Source organism: Stenella coeruleoalba, assembly GCF_951394435.1.
Source record: "Stenella coeruleoalba genome assembly, chromosome: 16".
NCBI classification, from domain to species: Eukaryota; Metazoa; Chordata; class Mammalia; order Artiodactyla; family Delphinidae; genus Stenella; species Stenella coeruleoalba.
In genome coordinates this window covers 30,938,578-30,960,459 of record NC_137162.1, presented here as the reverse complement: position 1 = coordinate 30,960,459, position 21,882 = coordinate 30,938,578, and the positions used below count along the sequence as shown (strand labels likewise).

General features: G+C 44.3%; 1 protein-coding gene across 1 annotated transcript in view; it reads right to left on the bottom strand.

The window, feature by feature from the left end:
• PIK3AP1 (phosphoinositide-3-kinase adaptor protein 1) overlaps positions 1-21,882 on the bottom strand; it is a 114,369-nt gene that overhangs the window by 37,791 nt on the left and 54,696 nt on the right. The window contains exons 5-8 of the mRNA XM_079900656.1: positions 19,778-19,920; positions 19,517-19,649; positions 16,557-16,753; positions 13,721-13,910 (exon numbers count right to left, since the gene is read on the bottom strand). Coding sequence (XP_079756782.1) covers positions 13,721-13,910; positions 16,557-16,753; positions 19,517-19,649; positions 19,778-19,920 — 663 coding nt within the window. The remainder of the gene's footprint in view (positions 1-13,720; positions 13,911-16,556; positions 16,754-19,516; positions 19,650-19,777; positions 19,921-21,882) is intronic.

Here is a 21,882-nt window from a genome sequence, read left to right as displayed (position 1 = left end):
TCGCGGGCTCTAGAGTGCAGGGTCAGTAGTTGTGGCGCACGGGCTTAGCTGTTCCGCAGCATGTGGGATCTTCCTGGACCAGGGATCGAACCTGTGTCCCCTGCATTGGCAGGCCGATTCTTAACCACTGTGCCACCAGGGAAGTCCATACTAATTTTTAAACTTTCCAGTGACCAGATATTACATTATTACATAGCATAGCTCTTACCCGACCTTGTTTCAAACTTTGACAATCTTTTAATAATCTAAATATAAATTTTGTGACCATAAAACAAAACAAAACACAATGTTGAGTGAAAAAGTTGCAGACTGGTGTTTGCAGTATATAAAGCATTTTATATAAAGTAGTTTTCAGTATATAAAGTACTTTATATAAAGTTTTAAGGTCTATAAAATGATACTACATGTAGTTTATGAATTCATAAATATCTAGTAAACATATGAAAACATGCTGAAATGCTGGAAAGGATAAATGTTGAGTTCATGGTAGGGGTTACCTCTGGGAGGGAGGGAGGACAATCAGGTTCCAGAGGGGGTTCATTGGGGGCTATAATATGTAATTTTTTAAAAAAAGATCTGAGACAAAAGAAAAAAAAACACATTCTTGATGAATCAGAATCTTTAAGAAATACAACATTTTTGAAAATTAATATGCTACCTTTTGCCCCCAAAAGGGGAAAATAAGATTCTATTTTTGTATTTTCCTGTATATGCAAAAAAGAAACTCTGGAAGGAGATATAAGAAATTCAGACCAATGGTTTCCTGGGAACTAGAAAGATGACAGACAAGGACTGGAGAAAGGTTTTTTCACTGTTCATCTTTTTATATTCTAGTTTTTCTATCCTATTGGAAAAATAAAGGAAAGAAATGCAGAGCTCTGATCATGTTTTCGTTACCTTAAATATTATCCAAAAAAAGGGAAGATAAAGCAATTCCCTTTTTCTACCTTTTCAGTTTAATGTTTCTTGAAATGTGTGTAGTGGAGACATTACATTGAATATAATGTACCTTGATACCCTCTGGTCCAGAGCCCTGTAATTCCAAATGAGTAAACTGTTAATTCAGTGAACTTCTCTTGGCAACACTGAATTATTTAAAGTAAACCGTAGAGAGATTAGGGTGACTGTACTGATCCTGAAACACACCTAGAAGTGTTTTAATTTTAAAAATAAATTTCTGGGACTTCCCTGGTGGTCCAGTGGGTAAGACTCTGAGCTCCCAATGCAGAGGGCCCGGGTTCGATCCCTGGTCTGGGAACTAGATCCCACATGCATGCCGCAACTAAGAAGTCCACATGCTGCAACTAAAGATCCCACATGCTACAACTAAGACCCGGCACAGCCAAAATAAATAAATAAATAAATATTTTAAAAAATTTTCTAAGAACTCACAATTCATTCCTTAAAAATTCAAGACCAGAAAAATGCCACTTATTTGAGATTTCTATTTAAATTGCTTAATTGTGGTTTTATGGGACATGTTTCTCATGGAGTTAGAAAATTGGGAAGAAAGACATATCCTACAGGTGTGCCTTACTGGGAGCAGGACCCTCCTCTACCCTCCTGACTCCTACCCCTACAATACCTCACCCCTCAGCTGCCTGACCCTGACCCAGCCAACTTTTGAAACTCTTCATTCACACAACAATAAAACACAGAGGAAAAGACCCTGAAGGAAAGACTTGCTTGCATCAGACACCCCTAGAGATGAGGGGAGGGAAAAGCTTTGTGGACCTATCGTTGGGCTCTGTCATGCCCAGTGCTGCATCCTCCAGGAAACCACAGCGCCCTCAGGCTCCAGCATCTCTAAGAACCTAGTGAGGGCAGAGCAGCGTCAGGACAGTTTCAATCACCAATAACCAGATCTCCCAGGCTGGCAACACCAGAGCGCAAACCTCACACACACAATCGGCCACCCCCACTGACAGAGGTAAAAGAGATACGCACGGCCTGGCTACTTCACTAACAAAGTTCAGTTTGAGACAACTGATTTCCACATCTGAGATGTAGCTGCAAAATTGAAGGAGCTACAAAGAGTGTTGGAAAAACAAAATGTAGAAGAAAAATGGAAACAGCAAGAGCAGCCCTGGCTGGACCTGGCACGCTTCTATAACAAGGAGGCAGGCTTCTGTCCCTGGTACTATGACCCCATCATAACGTGCTGAATTTTATGTGGGTTAAAGAAAGAATTTTAAAAAGAAAAGAGAGAAAAAAGAATGAGCACCAGTAATAACATGTCAATGTCACGATCCTTTGCTACAATGCACTGAGGATGCAACATCATTGCTATGGCATTCTTGCCCCGAATTTATAACCTCAGTCCAATCACAGAAAGCATCTGACAAACCCAAACTAAAGGGCATGCTACAAAATAACTGATTGGTGTTCTTCCAGAGTGTCAAGATGAGGAAAGACTGAGGAACTGTTACACATTGGAGGAGACTAAGGAGAATAACAGCATGCACTGCAGGATCCTATCTAGGTTCAGCATCTAGTCCTACTTACAAACAGAAAAAGAAGATTAGGGGGAACAGTGAAATTTTGAACAAGGTCTGGAGGTTAGTTAGTGGAATTGCACCAATGTTAATTTCTCAGCTTTAGTAACTGTACTCTGGTTATGTAAGATGTTAATATTAGGGAAATCTGGGTGAAAGGTATACAGGAAGGGTAGCATTTCTGCAACTTTGATCTAAATCTAAAAGTACTTCAAAATAAAAAGTTTTTTTTTAAGAAGAAGAACAGGTAGGAGGGAAAGAGATGAGAAAAGGAGAGGAAGAAATGCAACAGCAAAACTAAAGAAGCATAAGCACTGGCAATGACCTACGCTGACCCTTTCCTGTCCATCTACACTATCAAGTCACCTTCCAGGGACTCCTGTGAGCCACGCACCTCTGGGTACGATGAACAAGGCAGGGCTAAATGAGCCACCTGTGCCAAACAAATCTTTTTACTCTATGGTCACGCTTTCACTGGTGGTTAAGAGCATGACTTTGGAAGGAGACAAACTAGGATCTGCTAAAGATCAGTCCTGAGACATTAGTAGAATTATTTCTCCTATTTCTAGGCACCCTAAAAGGATGGTGAGAGGTTTGGGCACTGTGGTCAGAATGCATAGTTTCCAATTTTGACTCTTCCACTTCTGACTACAGGACTGCAACACCCACCCGTCCAACTGACTTTTAGATCCAACTTTTTGGATCCAGCTGATCATTTGGACTCACAAGACGACCGTGGGCCATGCTGGTGCCAGCCTACTCAGAAGGATGGAGGATACAGACCAGCAGGACAGTACCAAGCGGCCTTCCTCATCAAAGGCAGTCTTTACACCAATCCAGCAACTCGCAGGCAAGGAGAAAAGATCCATATCAGGCAGGTGGAGAAGCTGCCATGGTGTCTCAAAGGAGCAGCATTTCCCGACTCTGGAGTTTATTAGCAACTCCTGAGGCATTAGCTTCCAGGGTCCCCATAAGAGGCATCCAGAGACGTTGCCCTCAGGGAAGCCCAAAGTATGGTGTCCCTTTCAGGTATTTATAGTTTACATACAACTCCTCTCAGTTCCAGATGCAATTTACCACCATTTAGGGGTCATTTTTATCATAGGCAATGTTGCCTAGAGACATAATTGACATATGGCTTTTATCAGGTCACCAGGGTAACAGAGTGGAAGTCAACAAAGGTCAAACTCTCCTGCAGAAAGGGAAATGAGAGCTGTTACATTAACTCTTTGCCCACAACTATCTTGGGCCAAGTTGTTTACATCCTCTCAGGATCTGTTTTCCTGTCTGTAAAATGGTGATAATAATAGTACATATATCATAGGTTTGTCATGAGTATTAAATGAGAAGCACAGTGCTCAGCACATAGGAAGTGCTAAATGCACGTTAGCTGCTATTATTACTGTTATCTTTATTGTTAAATTCTACACCCACGCTAATGTCCTAAGTAGAGAACAATTTTAAAAAGAGGACTCAATTTGTACTTTTTAATAGTAACTTTATTTGTTTGAAGTCAAGTCTCCTCCTTCAGAGCAATAAATGCTTATGGGTTAATTCTAACATCTGAATATCCACACATATTTTCAAATTACCTTTCCTAGTAAAGAATTACACCCAAGCAATATTTTTATATTGAATATACTTAAAGCAAGGAGGCCTTGTAAGATAACAAACGATAATTCTTCACCATGGAATTATGCGTGGAAACCTGACTCACAAACAAGGCTTGCCAGGCGTTGTCTTGATCATGGCTCCTGAACACCAAGTCCAGGCTGGACGGAGCTGGAGGCTTCTTTCCTCCTTGGCCAAGGCTCTGCCGCTGCAGTCCAGACCTGACTTGGAGGCCCCATGCCCATTACCTTGTGCTGTCCTGAGGCTTATCACATTTTTTATTAGAGGGCTCAGCAATGAGCACCAAGGGGAAATTCTAGCAGCTCTTCAGTCGCTTCTGGCCCCACCCCATACTGCCGGGATCACAGGTAGAGGCTGATCTTAAGGTCAGAGCCTAAAGCCAGAGGATCTGAGGCTTGGCTGAAAGAGCATGATGGAGGCAGGGGCACAGGGAGGAGATGGGTGGTCTGCAGACACATGAGAAGGCCAGGAAGTCAGCTGTAAAGGCCCTGACAAGGGCTGGAGCCAAGTGAATGGTCTGCATTCGGGCGGCAAATGTAAGTCAGAGAAAGGCAGCAGTCAAGGCCAGGCAAGCAATAGAGGTCCAGGACACTGGCCGATAATGTCTGTAAAATGGTGATAATAATAGTACGTATCTCATAGGTTTGTCATGAGTACTAAATGAGAAGCACAGTGCCTAGCACGTAGGAAGTGCTAAATGAATGTTAGCTGCTATTACTATTGTTACCATTATCTTTATTATTAAAGCAGGTCAAGATCACAGTCGGAAGTGGTGATTACCAGCGTGCACTTTGATATCCTGGAGACCTGGGTTCAAGCCCTGGCTCTGATTCTTAGCAGCTCTGTGTCCTTGGACAAGTTACTTGATATCACTAAGCTTTCATATCTCCATCTGTAAAGTGGGTATGGATAACAGTACCTACCTCATAGGAAGACTGTATGAACCAATTGAGACGATGCTTATAAAATGTTTAGCAACAGTACTAGGCACTAAATATTAATGGTTATCATTATATTGAGGCAACCTAGACAGTTTATTAGCTTTCTATTGTTGCTGTAGCAAATTACCACAAACTTAGTGACTTAAAACAACATCCAGTTCTGTAGTTCAGAGGTCTGAAATGGGTCTCACCGGGCTAAATCAAGGTTTCGGCTGGACTGCATTCCTTTCTGGGAGATCTAGGGGAGGTTCAGTCTTCTTGCCCTTTCCAGCTTCTAGAGGCCCTGCACTCCTCGGCACGAGGCCCTCTTCTTCCATCTTCAAAGCCAGTGATGTTGGACAGAAAGCTCAGCTGAACTGAGTCCTTCTCATGGTGCCATCTCTGGTCTAACCTGATTCCTTCTTTTACGTTTTTTTTTGGCCACGACCAGGGCCAGAGATTGAACCCAGGCCACCGCAGTGAAAGTGCTGAGTCCTAACCAGTGGATCACCAGGAAATTCCCATCTTTCTTCTACTTTCAAGGTCCCTTGTGATTATACTGTGCCCACCCTGATAATCCAGGATATTCCCGTTATTTTAAGGCCAGCTCATTAGCAACCTTAATTCCATCTGCAACTTTCATTCCCCTTTGCCATGTAATCTAGCATATTCATAGGTTCAGGGGCATTATTCTGCCTACCACAGGTAAGACCAAATGTGAGCACAGTCAACCTGTCATGAATTCCCTTCCCATGTGGGACTGGCGAGGGGAGTGGGCACAGGGACCAGGGTGCGCTCAAGCAAGTCCTTCACGTCATGTCCACATATGGACTCAGTAGCCCTGGCCTGATGTGGGCACAGGCCTCTGTTGAGTCTCTGTAGGGGCACTGCCTTAAATGAAGAAAAATACTTTTCTTTCCATTTATATTTTAAATAAAATGATTATTTTTATACTGAGTTCAACGTAAGTATCTTTGAATTAGAACAGTGGATACACACATTGGCCTCCACGTCCCTATTGTGTACTCAAGGCAAACATCCCTATTCAAACATAGCACTCTTTGTGGCCTCAGAATCCTTCTCAACACAGCTCCCCAGGCACTCAACGCCAGCTAACTGACACTGACACATGAAATTACTTTTAAAACACTATTTGCCATAGCTATATTAGGCAGTAAGTCCTCGTAGTAGCAGATACTACTTTTGTAATAATAAAGAAGAGAAAAGAAAAAGTACCTGGTGGTTTGGACTTAATGAGAGATAAAACCCTCAAACTGTAAATTTGACAACCCATGCGTACATACAACCCAGGCACACAGTAAAACAGGAGCGACTGAAATAGAAAATTCTGGAGGTGAAGGGAGTCCGTTTCCAGACAAAGGACATTTTGAAAAGGAAAGCACAGCAACAGATCCCTGCGTCCCTGGATGCTCAGCGTTTGTACTTCAGATTCTAAGCATTTAACCTTCACCACTTAGATAAACTGAAATGTGCTGAAACCTGCTGGTCTAAGGAAAAAGTGCAAAGTTCTTTCATTTCATTGGGAAAAAACCCCAAAACAATAACAAGGAAACTCTGGGGCCACAGTCTCCTTCTGGGAAAAGCAGCTGCAGCGTTACACTATACTTTTTCAAAGGAGTCAATCCCAAAGAAACCATTCCTGGGAAGAAAGAAGCTTGAACAGATGAAGAGAAGGCAGGCAGGCAAGTAATTAAGGAATGAATCAAGAGCAATAACTAATTTTCAAAGAAGCTCATATGATACTCCTCATGGGACATAAATCTAGATCACTCGGCTGCAGTGGAAACTCCATCCAGATTATGTGTTGTTAATTTAACAGAAAACCTAATCTGAGTATGTAATACAGTAAAATGTCGGATACTGAGAAACTATTCTTCTGGAAAGGCTCTCAAACCCTGAAAGCAGGCCAAGAGAATTTTTTTTCAGCAAGTGCTTTTGTGGCCAGAAAAGAGGCTTAGAACAAGGATCAGCATGGTAAAACATGTGAAGAAAACCTGAAACCCGATTGGTTCCATCTGCACACAGGTGGAACGGACTGCTGTGATGGACCATGTCAATAAGAAAGTCCAACCTTCCCATACCCTCATGGAGAAGTGAAGGGAAGCAGAGAGACAGACAGAGACAGAGAGGCAGAGACAGGGACAGAGAGAAAGAGACAGTCACACACATGCAGAGGTGGGGGGGGAGGAGAGGGAGGGAAAGGGAGAGAGACAATGAGACACAAAGAAAGAGGGAGTTGGGGGAGGGGAGAGACAGAGACAGAAACAGAGACAGAGAAACAGAGACAGAGAGAGGAGAAATGGCAGTCTGAAATTAGAGGTGCTAAGGAGTGACTGACATTGAAAAAGAAGCTAAGCATGAAAGGGTTAGGAGAAGCAGCATGTTAAGTTTCGTGGATTTCTTAGCAGACAACAAGTACCTTAGTGCAGTGCTCCTGGCAAGCACACAGGCCCTCTGTCTTGCAGGAATGAGTCCACGGGATGAGCTCCTGATCTGGTGTAGTGGGTACTATGACTTGCTAAGTCACAGGCACCCCTCCCCCAATCCATTCTCTACTAGCTGCCCTCTTGAGGGCACCATGTCTTTTTCCTCAATCGTACTGTCACAGTTTGTAGTTATATATTCAGTTATGCAGTACCTTTGTTTAATATCCAACTCTCCCGCTAGAAGGGAAGCTCTGGAAGGCAGAGATCATGCCAGCTTATTTACTGACTCCTCATCACCGGGCACAGTGACTTAAACACTCAAGGGGGTCGATAAATGTTGTTGAATGAATGAATGTGAGAATGAACAAACTAACGGGTAATAAGCAAATGAATACATGGATATGGAGATCTTTGGGCTTTGTTAAGGAATCTGGGCATTTCCCAAGCTGAGAAAAGAGAAGGGCAATTCAGGCAGCAGGAACAGCACAAGCAAATGTATGGAGACAAGAAAGAAAAGGCAGCTGGGAACAGCCAAAGACGTCACACCTTCGGGGACATCTAACAGGTATCTCACTACCACCTACCGGGGAAGTGACGTCCTTGCACTGGAACATCAACAAACAATTCCACACCACAACATCTAGGATGATTTCTTATTTTCTGGTAACTCTCAAATTCAAGAAATAATTGAGCACCTGTTGTGTACAGCCTGTGGATGATACACGCTTCCTAACTGAAGTAGGAGCAGGTAAGCAGAGGAGCGTGTACATAACCAGAGTGCAAAATGATCTGCATGCCGTGCCCGGGGAGGGTGTGACCCACAGCTGTGCAGGTGCAGAGGGGAGCAAGGTCGCTGCTGATGGTGAGGATTTTATCTTATTAATTTAAAAACATTCAATCCAGCATGCTTTCACTAAGTGCCTATCTCCACAACACAGTTCTTGTACATCTAGAGGAGGGAAAAGCTACAGAAGTCAGGAAGTGCCCTGAGGATCCCTCCGCTTCACCAGGTCAGTTTCAGCCCCAGACAAGACAGGAACAGCCAGCCCTGCCTCAGAGGGACTTCCTTGCTGGTAAGACCTCATGCCTTGCACCCAGCCCCACTGCCTCTACGGCACTTCTTGGCTCTACTAGCCAGGGTCTTCCCAAGATGAATAGCAGGAGGATGGCAGAGACTCTGCGGCTGCAGGAAGGAAGACTCTTGAGAGAAAAGTGTGCAGATGGAGGAGATATGGGAACATATGTGTCTATATGGCTGATTCCTTTTGTTGTAGGGCAGAGGCTAGCACACCATTGTAAAGCAATTATACTCCAATAAAGATGTTAAAAAACAAATGTGCAGATGGGGAAGGCAACATGTTCCAGTAACTTAATTTTACTTACAAATGGTCCTTCAGGTGGGCTCAGACCTTACATGGCTGGGCTATGAGGCTGTTCACTGGGCCCAGTTATGCCCCCAGCTCAGAGGGGACCCTGCTCACAGAGACTGTAACTAGAGAGCTCCAGTAAAGAAAACACTGCTGGAGATGATCTGTTACAAAGACGGCAGTTACCAAGGAGGTTGCTAAGGGAAGTCAGCAAGTTAGCTGGGGCTAAGTTGGCTCTCCACTGCGCACAAACTTGAGCCACAGACCCAGGTGGAGGGAGCAGGGGCTCAAAAGAAACGTTCAACACAAGAGTCACAAGAAGCAGAACAGCCCTCTGGGATGGATTAGTGTGACACGTGTGAGTTGAGTCTCTAGTAGCGAGACACTGCATCTTTCTCCTTTTACTCCTCTCTCCTGATGCAGAAAGACAGACCTCTGAGATAGTCACGCAGCACTAAATCCACAAGCGGATTGCCTGTGTAACAGCTGGACGAGGGCCTCCCAGAAATGGCTCCTGAGGCCTTAGTACCCAGAGCCTTACCCAAGTGCCCAGTCACTGGGTGAGGCTTTCCACACAAAACGTATTACCTAAGTCAAAGGACCCCCAGGACCACCGCATCATTCTCTGAAGGCAGGGTTAGAAGCAAACGAAGTAAATGAGAAAAAAATCAGGAGATAGTGAAGACACCCAAAGAGAGGTGTGTTGTGATTTTTAGTTAGTGTTTGCAGAAGCCTACCCGAAGGACATTTATTTCTTACATAGTACGGTGCGGAAAATGACGGTTTAAATCTGTGGGCGTTTGAACACAAAATTCTCAAGAGAATTGAGAGCAAAGTTGAAAGTCTGATAACAAAGACGTAGTTACCACCTGGTGGCAGCATATCTAAACTAAAGACAGTATGAGGAGTGTGTGTGTGCCTGTGTGTGTGTGTGTGTGTGTGTGCGCGCGCGCGCGCGCGCGCGTGTGCACACGCACCCACGCACGCAAGTTCAGGGGAAGGATCATAAAATCTCAGGATCAGAACCCAACATTGCTGCCCAGCCAATTCATTCAACACTGGGAGTTTCCCTGACAATCTTCCTACTTAGTGCTTGTTTGGATTCCCTCTGGGGACCTCATTACTATCCCCTTTCCAAAACTCAAGTCAGAAAGAGGTAGATTTGTCCCAACACGATCAGATGACCTCCAAAGCTGTCGTAAGGAGATGGCATAGAGCCTGCACTCCATAATGTTTGTCCTGTGAGTGAATGAATGAATGAGTGAGCGAGTGAGTCAGCTAGTGAATAAACACGGCCTAGTTTCCTTCCTATTTTCAGCCTCTAGGGTTGAATGGTAACAAAACAAATGATAACCTCCGCTATTTAGATTTAGGAAATAGCTCCCCTGTAAGTATCCGTCCCCGGGCTGGCAAGTTCTGACCCTAGAAGAAGGGCATGCCAGGAGGGTCCTCGAGCTCAGTGGGCAGCTGACAGACTTGACCCCTGGGAATATGCAGACCCAGATTCCTGACCTAGTTCTCCCTCGATTAGACTTAAGTAAGTTACTAAATCTTGAAGCCTTAGCGGTCTCCTCTATAAAATGAAGATAACTTTATCCACCAAGCCCCAGGACGCTCAGATGAGATCACAGAGATGAAAGCAGTGTGTTGACTTGAAAGGGCCAGAAGATTACTGTGCTGGCTGGTGTTACAAATATGCATCTTAGATTTATCAGTCTGTCCTACTTATTTATGACCTAAACTGCCTTCTCCCCTAGAGAGTCACTGGTAGTAAGATGAATGGTTCCTCCCCAGGTACAAGTTGCTGCTGCTTCTGGGCCAGTAGGTAAGTGGTCATTCTCAAGATTAAACCACAGAGACAGAAACACAAATCATATCTAGATTCAGAAAATTCAGAGTTTATATGATCTGGCAAGTGAAAACTGCAGTGGGTTTCCTCTGCCCATTCCCCAAACAGCAGAATTCTACAGCCTGCCTGTTGGTGGCCTCCTTCTAGCTCCACGGCAACCAGAATTCCCCACCACCCCCACCACCCCCTGGAACTTTACAAGATGCCAACTGGCCGCAAACCAGGCAAGCTCCACAGCACTCCACCGCCTTGGTAAGTGCTGAAGAGGCTCAGCGCTCACGCTGTGAGAGGCCCAGCAGACAGGAGTCATGGGATGGCTGCTGTTAGCATTCCGTACAGCTTTGCGCTGCTGTGGTGGGGGGGTTTCCTGTGTTGGAGCATCCAGAGGGATAAGAGGTGTTAAGGCTCTCTGTCAACACTAAACCAACTGCCAGTAAAGTGCGGGATCCTTCAATTGTTCAACTGCCCCACCGTAGGGACACAGGGCAGAAATGATGATGCATGGTCTCTGGCTTCCCAGAGGGGTACTAGTTTTTCTCCAAATGTTCTTTTGTGAATGAGTCTCTGTTCCAGACTGAAAAGGACTGTGTCTTCCCTCCACCCTGTTGTCTCACCAAAAACCAGGAGTGGGAGCGGCAAGTGGCAGAAACACAGATGCTCCGGAATGCTTGTTGGGTACACGGAGAGATGGATGGATGTGCGAGGGTAGGGGCGCCAGAGGCTGTTTTGTGAGCTAACATCTGGGCCGCGAAAAGAGGAGGCGTGGCTGGAGCTGCTAGATGGTTTTTCTAAAAGAAACCACGACTAAAATTTGTGGTGTTAGATGGAAACTTCTGGCACAGAATAAGGAATATGGTCCTAAAGACAGAGAGACCTGGGTTCAAACCTGGACTCTATCACTTATTAGCTGTGAGACTTTGGCGGAGTTGCTTAACCCCTCTGTGCCTCAGTTTCCTCATTTGTAAAGCGCAGGTTAATAAAAGCACCCCTGTATGGTTGCTTTGAGGATTCAGTGAGGTAGAGGATGTGGATGGTGAGGATGACGCCTTCTCTCCTCACCTTCCTGCTGGGTTACGGCTCATTCGGGAAGAGCTTCCACAAGTACTTCAAGTCCTTCCAGTTAGATGCTGAGAGAGAGCTTCTACCTTTCTTTCCCTCTTTCTTCTCCTCCCCCAGAGGCACAGCCAGTCTGACTAGCAAGCACCTAACAACCACTGGACCACATCTTCCAGGTGTTAGGGTTGCAGTGTCAAAGGCTCTGCTGGTGTCAGGGTTCACCTCTGGCCCCCTGACCCACCCACATTTCCTGCTCCAAAGCACCCTCTTAATGCCTGCTTTTCCGTTCATGGATGGGAAAATCAGGCCCAACTCCTTGTGGGCCCAGGTCCCCGCTTCTCCTCAGGCTGAAAATTGTCAATACTCAATCTAGCCCATTCCAGAAATTCCTCTATCAATAAAGCGATGGATGCATTGATAGGTATTTGTCTTGTCTTTCTTGAATCTATTTATTAGACCAGAGGGAAGGAGGGAGAAGTTGTAGGCAGTGTTTCAGAGCTCTTAGCATCTCATAGCAAATGGTGGTAACATATAAAGAAGGCCCTTAGAGGGCCGGTTGTGTGGTCCTCCTGCTTCAACCCTGATATGTGCATCGAAAGCCAATGTTTATTTAGACCAGTGGTTCTCAAGGGGAGTGGCACTGCCCTCTAGAGGGTGTTTGGAAAATCTATGAGGGTATTTTGGGTTGTCACTATGATGCAGGGACACTACTGGCATTTAGCAGAAGGGAGAAAGATGCTAGACAACCTTCAGTGTGAGGGACAGCCTTGTTTTGTGTCCCTCATGACTTTTAAATATTTCACTAGATACACATATGGGTTAAAAAAATAACTGCTTATGATACATATTTATACATATGTGTATATTTGTACATATCTGTTTATATGTATATTTTTTAAAATTTAATATCAGCAGGTATAAGGAAAAATATGGGCAAAATTCCCCACCAAACTATTACAAGTGCTGTATCAGTTGGTTGAGTGGAGTCATGAACTTTTAATAACTCAGTTATACATTTCTTTTTTGTTTCCAATTTTTGGAAGAATGTATTATTTTTGCTATTAAAAAGAATTAAGATAAACAAAAACGGGCAAAATTTGTTAAGCAATTTACAAAAAAAATCATATCTTGGAGATATGATATTTTGGAAATAAGTTTATTATATATTAATCCAGTAAAATCAGGTTATCAAAAAAACCCTGCTTATAATTTTCTGAGCCTAGAAGCTAAACTGCTTCATTTATAAAATACAACTTGTATTTTTGCATGGTTTTGATATACACCAAATTTTCCAGGAATTCAATTACTATGAAAATGGAGAAGAGAATGTGAGGAATCATTCACCATTTAGGAAAATCCAGGCATTGATGCCAGCGCTGCTGGCGGTATCCAAGTCACTGATACAATAAACATGTCGGTCAGCACTTGAGGCTGTGACATTGGCAGTGATTCTGAGTGTAGGTGACTGCAACTGACTAATGCACTATGTCCTTGCATGGAGGCACATCTGAGCATTTCCTCTCCTATGAGTTCTCTTCTATATTTCAATTGGGACTTATATTGGATTTCTAAAAATTTCATATGTAGGTAGGTTATATTATATGTATCTCATGTCAGGGTAGTAGCGGGGGCATTACAAAATGTTTGCTATAAAAAGGGCCCGTTGGAACTGACAAAGTCAAAAGCCACTGGTTTCGCTTCTGGATCACAAGGCAACGCCTTCATCAACTCTGTAAACTTTCCAGTCACACAGCAGAGTCATAGCAGAGGAAGTGTGGAGAACGATTCTGCTTGTCACAGCACATGATGACCTGTCTAACTTTGTGTAAAATGGGATCTTCATCACTCCGGAGTGGGGCAGGGGGTAAGCAAGGGAATTTCCCCACACACAGCAGAAGGAAGAAACGCGTTTCTCAGCAGAAATATGGAAGCAGAACTGCGCTGTGCTACTTACAGAGGTCCTCGGTGGCAGCTGGGACAAAGGTCGCCATGGACTCATACAGCTCCTCATCACAGCCGGGGTTGAGGGAGCACTTCATGAGCAGGTCTGTGGAAAGGTGGGCCATGGACTCATACACAGAGTCAGCCTCCTCCCCTTGCATCAGTTCCTCTTTAATGTGACTCTTCAGCATGTCCACAGTTTCCTGAAAGAGAAGGTGGGATCCCACAGGCGCACTGACACAGCCGGGCTCTCTGGGTAGAGTCAGGCCCTCGAGTGGGCTTGTGACAGCAAAGTAAAGCCTCACGCGCATTAGGGTTGCAACTATGTGCGCATGTCTGTATTTCCCACCACACTGAAAGCCCCTTGAGGCCAGGCTCCAAGTCTTTTTCTTTGTTTTATGTTCTTTGTTTTAATCTTTGTATCTTCCTCCAACACTAAGAACAGAGTTATGCACTCAGAGGAGACACCCGTTAAATGTCCAGTGCCCAGAGGATACAAATTTAAAACTTTCTCGTGGGTACCTATTACGTGTCAGGGACAGTGCTACGGATGTGCCTATACATTATCTCATGGCATCCTTTCCACCACTGTTTGAGAGTGTCTCCTATTCCCTGGTCAAAAGATGTGAAAACCAAAGCTCAGAAAAATCTAGTGCCTTATTCATGGGTCTGCAATCCTGGCTTCTGACCTTTCTACTATACCCTAGTGGTTTCTCAAATGGCAACAAATGGCACACAAAGGTATAACCCTTGCTGATTAGTCAAATGGAAATTCAAATGGGCTAAACAGGGCTGCAGCCAAGGTGCTCTTGCGCTTGTGTGTAGTCAGAAGTCCCCTGGGGACTTGGTCCACTAGTTCCTTCCTGCTCCTTCCACCTGTTCTTTCTATTAGGCTGCTTCCAAGTGCCTGACAGCACACCACTCCAAAGCGCCCGCCTCAGTTTTACAGCCTGTGCCCAAGAAGAGAGACGGTCTTGGGTGAAATGCCCTGAAGTCAGAGAGTCCCCCTTTGTCATTCTGCCTCCAGGTGGTTGTGAAGCCAGAGAGGTGGCTTCTCTGAAACCCCTGCACAACTTTTCCTCGTAAGAAACTTTGGTGTTTCACAATCATTTCAGCATCAACCCACAAAAATCCTCATTTTCATCATCACCACCCCAAGAGAGCTAATCTGCTATCTGACACTCTGTGTTGGTTTCCTGATGAGCCCCAAGGAGTGGAGTGCTGGAGACTCAAGGTCTGGCATTTGGTTCTGATATGGTGGAAAGAGGAAATGGGACGGTTCTTAGAGGTCATGAACAACACGGAGGAGCAACCTTTTGGGGGCAATGCTGGAGATGCATCGGTTGAAGTGATTGTACTTAGAAAACAAAGATGATATGACAAATGTGAACCAGATTAAGTTCAGTGCAACCTGAAGTGCATCTTTCCACGCCCCTGTGACAGAAAGTAGGAGAATGCTCCCCAGCTTTACCATCAGCTAGGTTCAAATCCTACCTCCACCCTGACTAGTGTGGGACCCTTGGCACCATGACTCGGCCTTTCTAGGCCCTTTTCCTCCTTTGTTGAAGAGAGAGAACAATACTGTCAACCTCAAAGGACTGTGATGAGGATTAAAGGAGAAAATGTATTTGCCAATCAACTAAATTCAATAGATAGTAGTGATTAATATGAATACAGTATGTTCTTAATAAAAACTATTGGCAGGGAAATGAAACACTGCATTTTATACATTTGTGACTCCAAAGTGAAGTAAACACTCCTGGACCGTAAGTACCGTTTAGCCTCATTTACGTCAATGATGCCCCAGACAGGCACTCATGCTATTCTGTTTATTCAATACATTTAACCACCCCCCAAATTTTGGGAGGCCTCCTCTGTATGTCTCAGTGAGTTGCTGCCTTGTAGACTGTCAAGCACAGAGCAGAAAGCTAAGTTTCTGGGGAGGTGTCAGGCTCACTCCTGTCTGGAGGTAGTGTTAATTGTTCCTTTTGAGGTCACAGCCCCATATGAGAGGATGAGCTATTCCCGCGTCACTGCTGTGAATTGTGAAAATGGAAGAAAACCAGAAAAGGGTCGAGACAGGAAGGGCAGCTGCCTTCAAAACAATGGAAGCAATATCGGGGCATGGAACAAGGCCTAGACATGGGATGAGATTACACTTAAAGAAAGACCCAGAAGTCAGTGATCAAGGAGGATCTGTGGGTCCAAAACCAGGGAAGCAGATAAACCTTAAGACGGGCAGAGGCTCAGAAAGAGAGAGAGGTTGTCAGCAGAAGGTGGGGCCTCACGGTTGGCCTCCCTGAAGCCTCAGGTGCAGAGCTCTGCTGTGGTCTCCGCTAAGGAAGGAACCAAGCCTAACAGTTCACCTGGGCCTGATGGTGGGCGAGGGAGCTGGGAGCATCCTGCCAAGTACCTTGGAGGTGGGTGGGGAGGTGACTGAGAAAGATAGATCAGCGTCTACCTTCAGCAGATTCACTCTATCAATGCTCCGTAAATTCTTCGAGGGCAGATCTCAGTGCTTTACACATATTATTTCTTCTTATTCTCAAAACAACCCTAAGGGTAGAATTATTATAAACTTTCTCCCGCATATCACGAAACTGAGAGAGACAGAGGACAGATGCATGATTTGCCCAAAGGCACATGGCTGACAAGTATTGGTGAGGAATTTGGATCCAGATCCATGTGACTCCGGAACTCATCTCTTAAGCCCATGCATACTGGCCCTGCCAGAAGAGGCACGTGAGAACATGCTAGAGATGAAATCCACCCAGGTCTTTAGTGAAAAGGCAGCCCTGGGACCACATGGTGCATTTCCAATCCTAGAGCCTCTCCTGCCTCGACCTTACCACATACTCGTCGATGAACTGCCGCAGGTCCCGGAAGCCGTGCTTCTCGGCAATGGTGTTGGGGTAGTGGCCGTGCTTGTTGGCCACACTATAGGCCTGTAGGGCTCCTGGGCAGGTGAGCAACAGGGCAGTGAGGTTCTTCAGTCCATATTTGGCAGCGAAGTGCAACAAAGTGGGCAGCTCTTCATCCCTCTGATCTGAAAAATTGTCAAGGAAAACTTAATGGTCAGATAAAAAGGAAAGCACAGGATGGTGCGGGGACTTCCCTGGAGGTCCAGTGGTTAAGACTCTGCACTTCCACTGCAGGGGTCGTGGGTTCGATCCCTGGTCAGGGAACTAAGATCCCACTTGCTGCGTGGCACGGCCAAAAGATTAAAAAAAAAAAAAAAAAAGGAAGGCACGGGGCACCTTGCTCATGGAGGTGAAGCTAGAAGCCTAGTATGGCATCCAGCAGGTGCTCAATCATTACTTCTTGGTTGATTGACCTAACATCTAACAGCTTCCTCTGTGGCACCACTGAAGATGACAGAAGAAATGATATGTCAATTAATTAGCAAATCTAATCATTAATAGCATACCTTCTTTCTTTAAAAAGATTGGAGAATCCTGAGAAATAACACTAGTTCAAAATGTGCTGATGTTCTAAGGGCTTAAGCAGCAGCCACAAAGTACAACAGGGATCATGTTTCGACCTTCTCTTAAAATTTCAGAGCACTTTAAAACAATTGCTTTATGCTGATTAAAAGAAAGAAATCCTGGGACTTCCCTGGCGGTCCAGTGGTTAGAACTCAGCGTTTTCACTGCCGTGGGCACAGGTTTGATCCCTGGTCAGGGAACTAAGATCCCGCAAGCCATGTGGCCTAGCCAAAAAAAAAAAAAAAAAATCCATCTTCTTAGCTCTTACACCCAATTTCATAAAGTATGCCAAGTAGTCCTGGGGCTGTTCCTTAGCCTTTCTGTGGCCCTTAGTTTTGAACTAGAAAATATTTCCAGACTATCTCAAAGGGACCTGGAAAGATTAACAAGATGGTTTTCAATGAGCTCTTTGTTTAGGACAGGTTTTGAATGATGGTATTAATGCGTGGGAACCCCAGGATGCCCATTAACCCTCTGATTTGTGGGAAACAAAGTACTTCTGAGAGTCATTGGATCCCCATGACACCCTCCACCTACTAATATCTGGATACAGCAAGTTAAACTCAACCAAGGAAATAGACGTGTTTGTGTTGTGGAGTTGGGAGACAAACCTTTTTTTTTAATTTTCATAAAAGTTGATTTCTAAACCCAAGAGTGATAGATAGATGTATAGATACATATATTCTTTATGTGCATATATATATTATACACACACACATACATATGTTTTTTTTTTTTAAAAAAACTGCTTTTTATTTATTTATTTTTTGTTGTGTTGGGTCTTCGTTTCTGTGCGAGGGCTTTCTCTAATTGCGGCGAGCAGGGGCCACTCTTCATCGCGGTGCGCGGGCCTTTCACTGTCGCGGCCTCTCCCGTTGCGGAGCACAGGCTCCAGACACGCAGGCTCAGTAGTTGTGGCTCACGGGCCTAGTTGCTCCACGGCATGTGGGATCTTCCCAGACCAGGGCTCGAACCCTTGTCCCCTGCATTGGCAGGCGGACTCTCAACCACGGCGCCACCAGTGAAGCCCCCATATGTATTTTTTTTAATAAGACAAACTCAGCTTCCTATTCACCAGGATATGATCCTTGGAACGAAGGTCTGAAAATGTCCCCAGGATCCCCCATGATTGTCAAACTATGAAATACTCCCTCCTGGGCTTCCCTGGTGGCGCAGTGGTTTAGAGTCTGCCTGCCGATGCAGGGGACATGGGTTCGTGCCCCGGTCTGGGAAGATCCCACATGCCACGAAGCAGCTGGGCCCGTGAGCCATGGCCACTGAGCCTGTGCGTCCGGAGCCTGTGCTCTGCAATGGGAGAGGCCACAACAGTGAGAGGCCCGCATACCAAAAAAAAAAAAAAGAAAAAAAAGAAATACTCCCTCCTGAGCCTCAAGTTCAAGAATAGAGAATATTAACACCTGTTGGAAGTGACGTGAGAACATTCCACAGTAGGAAAATGGAGAGAGGCAACAAGAGAATGCGCCCAGGAGAAGGACATGAAGGTAATATAACCTCATCCTTATTGTTCTCCGAGGCTGTGGAAAGATGGAACGCAGGCACTGGGTAACCAGGGGCTTGGGTCCCATTTGTGTAGTGCAGCTGAGATGTGAAGGAAGAGTGGTGTCTACAAAAGAACCGTACCAGGCACACCAGGCATCATCCCCATGCAAGTGTTTCTCCCAGCTCCTGGCATGTCACATATGCCCATGAGACTGCTCCTCCCTCATCAAACAAATATTTGTTTTGAGCCTACATTGAGCCACCAGGCACTGTCCCTGTCGTCATTCAGCTGACAGACTAGCTAAAAAGACAGGCACAGCTGAAGAGTATAAGAACCCAACATGCTAGGGGAGCTGTAGCACGTAGATGGAACCTACCTGAGGAAGTGCTGCAGGATGAGGGGAGGAAGAAACTGCGTTCCCATGGGTCGAGGTGGCAAGAGGCAGGGCGGAATTTTCATTAGGTAAAAGAAGTTCATACCTTCCACAGAGCAGAGCACAGAAGCCAAGGGAGAGAGTAGAGAGAGGTGAGAGCAGAAATGCAGCAGGAGCCCCTTGGGAAGGCCTTGTATAAAGGTTGAGGAGTTTGGACTTTATCTAGAAGACAAGTGGGAAACACAAAGTGTTTTTTAGTAAGGGGATGACATATTCAGATTTTCAATTTGGAAGAATCCCGGGCTAGCCAGAGAAGAATGACTGCTTCTCAGAGGATGAGCTGTAGAGCAGGACCCAGCAGAAAACATGAGCATGGGCTGACTGCACGCTGAAACCGACGAACTGGAATCAACCCACTGCTGGTTTGCTGAGGTTGGACTGTTGACTTACTTGTCATCATATCTTCTTCTTCCAGCTGGTTGATTCCAAAGAGGTGCAGCCCGCTTGCAGGAATGTTGTTCTTTAGGGACTCTGTTAGCAGTTTATCAAGGGTCTCTGTGTTGTAGGGCACAATTTTAAAGGCCTAAATACAAAAGTGAAGATGGTCAGATTTTAAATCCAGCTATCTCCCATCCAGCAGATTTGAGACTGGTGAACCATGACCAGAAACTACAGGTCTAGAAAACTCCAGTGTCCTTTCACCATCCTTACCTGACACATGAACTCCACAGGATTTGCAGCATTGGACAATAAATTCCCAATTTCCTCCATGTCAGTATAATAGCTGATAATGGTTTCGCACACCACTAAATCCCCAGAATATATCTTCAGAGAAACATTCCCAGATGAAAGCTCTGAACAGAAGAAAAGATACCATAAAACCGCTCGTTTTTTGAAGTACAAGAGGACAGGGAAAAGCGTTCATGGATTACTTAAATGGTGAAGAAATTAATTGGGGACTGGAAGAAAGATCTTGGAGGTGAGCTGCAGGATTGGGAAGTGAGGGAAACAGTAGAAGTAGCGGTGGGCACACTAACACACGGGAGGGCTCTGAGTCAGAGGAATTATCCTCACTGGGTCTGCAATTTAACTTTCGGAAGATTTTCATCTGTTTTGCTCATTACTGTAGGCCCAGTGTCACAACAGACAGGAAGAATAGTTGAATTTAAAGCACTTTATACAAAGGGCAGTGGTCGCCAGAGGTGGGACCTGGCGGTGGGACTCCGCCGAGCTTCCACCCCATTGGGCCAGTAGAATTGATTCACTTGCTCTGCTGCCATCATTACTATGTGCTCTCCTTGGGTGCTCTCTCTCTTCTACACCACAGGAAGGGGTTTTGAGGGGGAAAGAAAAAATTAAAAATACACCAACCATAAAGATTCGATTCACAAAAGAGGAAATGCGACAAGTAGAGAACATGGAAAAATATTTAACCTCGCTAGAAATCAAAGGAATGCAAATTAAAACAATGGACTACTTTTTAGAAACATATCAAATTAGCAAAAATATTCAAAGTGATAATGCCTAACATTGGTGACAATATAGCAAATAAACGAGAATAGTAATATTTCATAAAGCAATTAAGCACTATCTTCCAGGACCCTTAAAAATGCCCATTGTTTCAGGGATTCCACCTCAAGGACATAATCCTAAACACAAAAGAAAAAAACCCTGCCTGCATAAAGATGCTCAATATATCATCATTTAAAACGATAAGACAATAAAACCAAACATAGAGAATGGACTTGAGGACACGGGGCAGGGGAAGGGTAAGCTGGGACGAAGAGAGAGAGTGGCACTGACATATATACACTACCAAATGTAAAACAGATAGCTAGTGGGAAGTAGTCACATCGCACAGGGAGATCAGCTCGGTGCTTTGTGACCACCTAGAGGGGTGGGATAGGGAGGGTGGGAGGGAGACATAAGAGGGAGGGGATATGGGGATATATGTATACATATAGCTGATTCACTTTGCTATACAGCAGAAACTCACACACCATTCATTGTAAAGCAATTATACTCCAATAAATATGTTAAAAAAATTTAAAAAAATAAAATAAGACAGTAGGAAATCAGAAATTACATAAATATGCAACAATGAGGAAATGAAAAATTTAAAGATGATACTTCTATTCAACTGAGTATTATATAGCTTTAAACATTATGGTTTTAAGATATAGATCCAACACAAGGAACTGGTTTTATAAATTATGGTACATCTATACAGTGGAATACCTTGCAACCATTAAGCATCATTTTGTAAAAGAGTATTTATTAACATGGGAAAATATTCATAGTGTATTTCCAGGTAACGGAAGTTGATTACAAGACATAAAGCTATGTACACAGATGTGGGAAAATACAGAAACCAGTGATTTCCTTGGCAGGGTGGGCATATGGGTAATTTTCTATCTACTTTCTTTTATGGTTACTGTATTCTCCAAGTTTGCTGTATTGAGCACACATTACTTTTGTAATAGAAAAAATGTTATAAAATAGAAAGTTACAAACTCCCTATAATAGTACAGGGGTAAAGGGATGAAGAGAGAATAAATTAAGATTACATAAAGAAAAGCGGAATATAAGGTAATAGATACTATTGGAACAACTATGTTTATAAAAATTATGAAAAAAGGCAAAAAAGACTGAGTGGTAGGGTGTCAGATGACTTTTTTCCCCACTTTTTCTATTTTTCTCTAATTTCAAAAAATGTTAATATATGAACTTTATAAACATTTTAGTATATCCATCTCCCCCCGCCCCAATCACACGTATATGTTTATATAACTTCCTTTTCCTTTAAATAGAACATG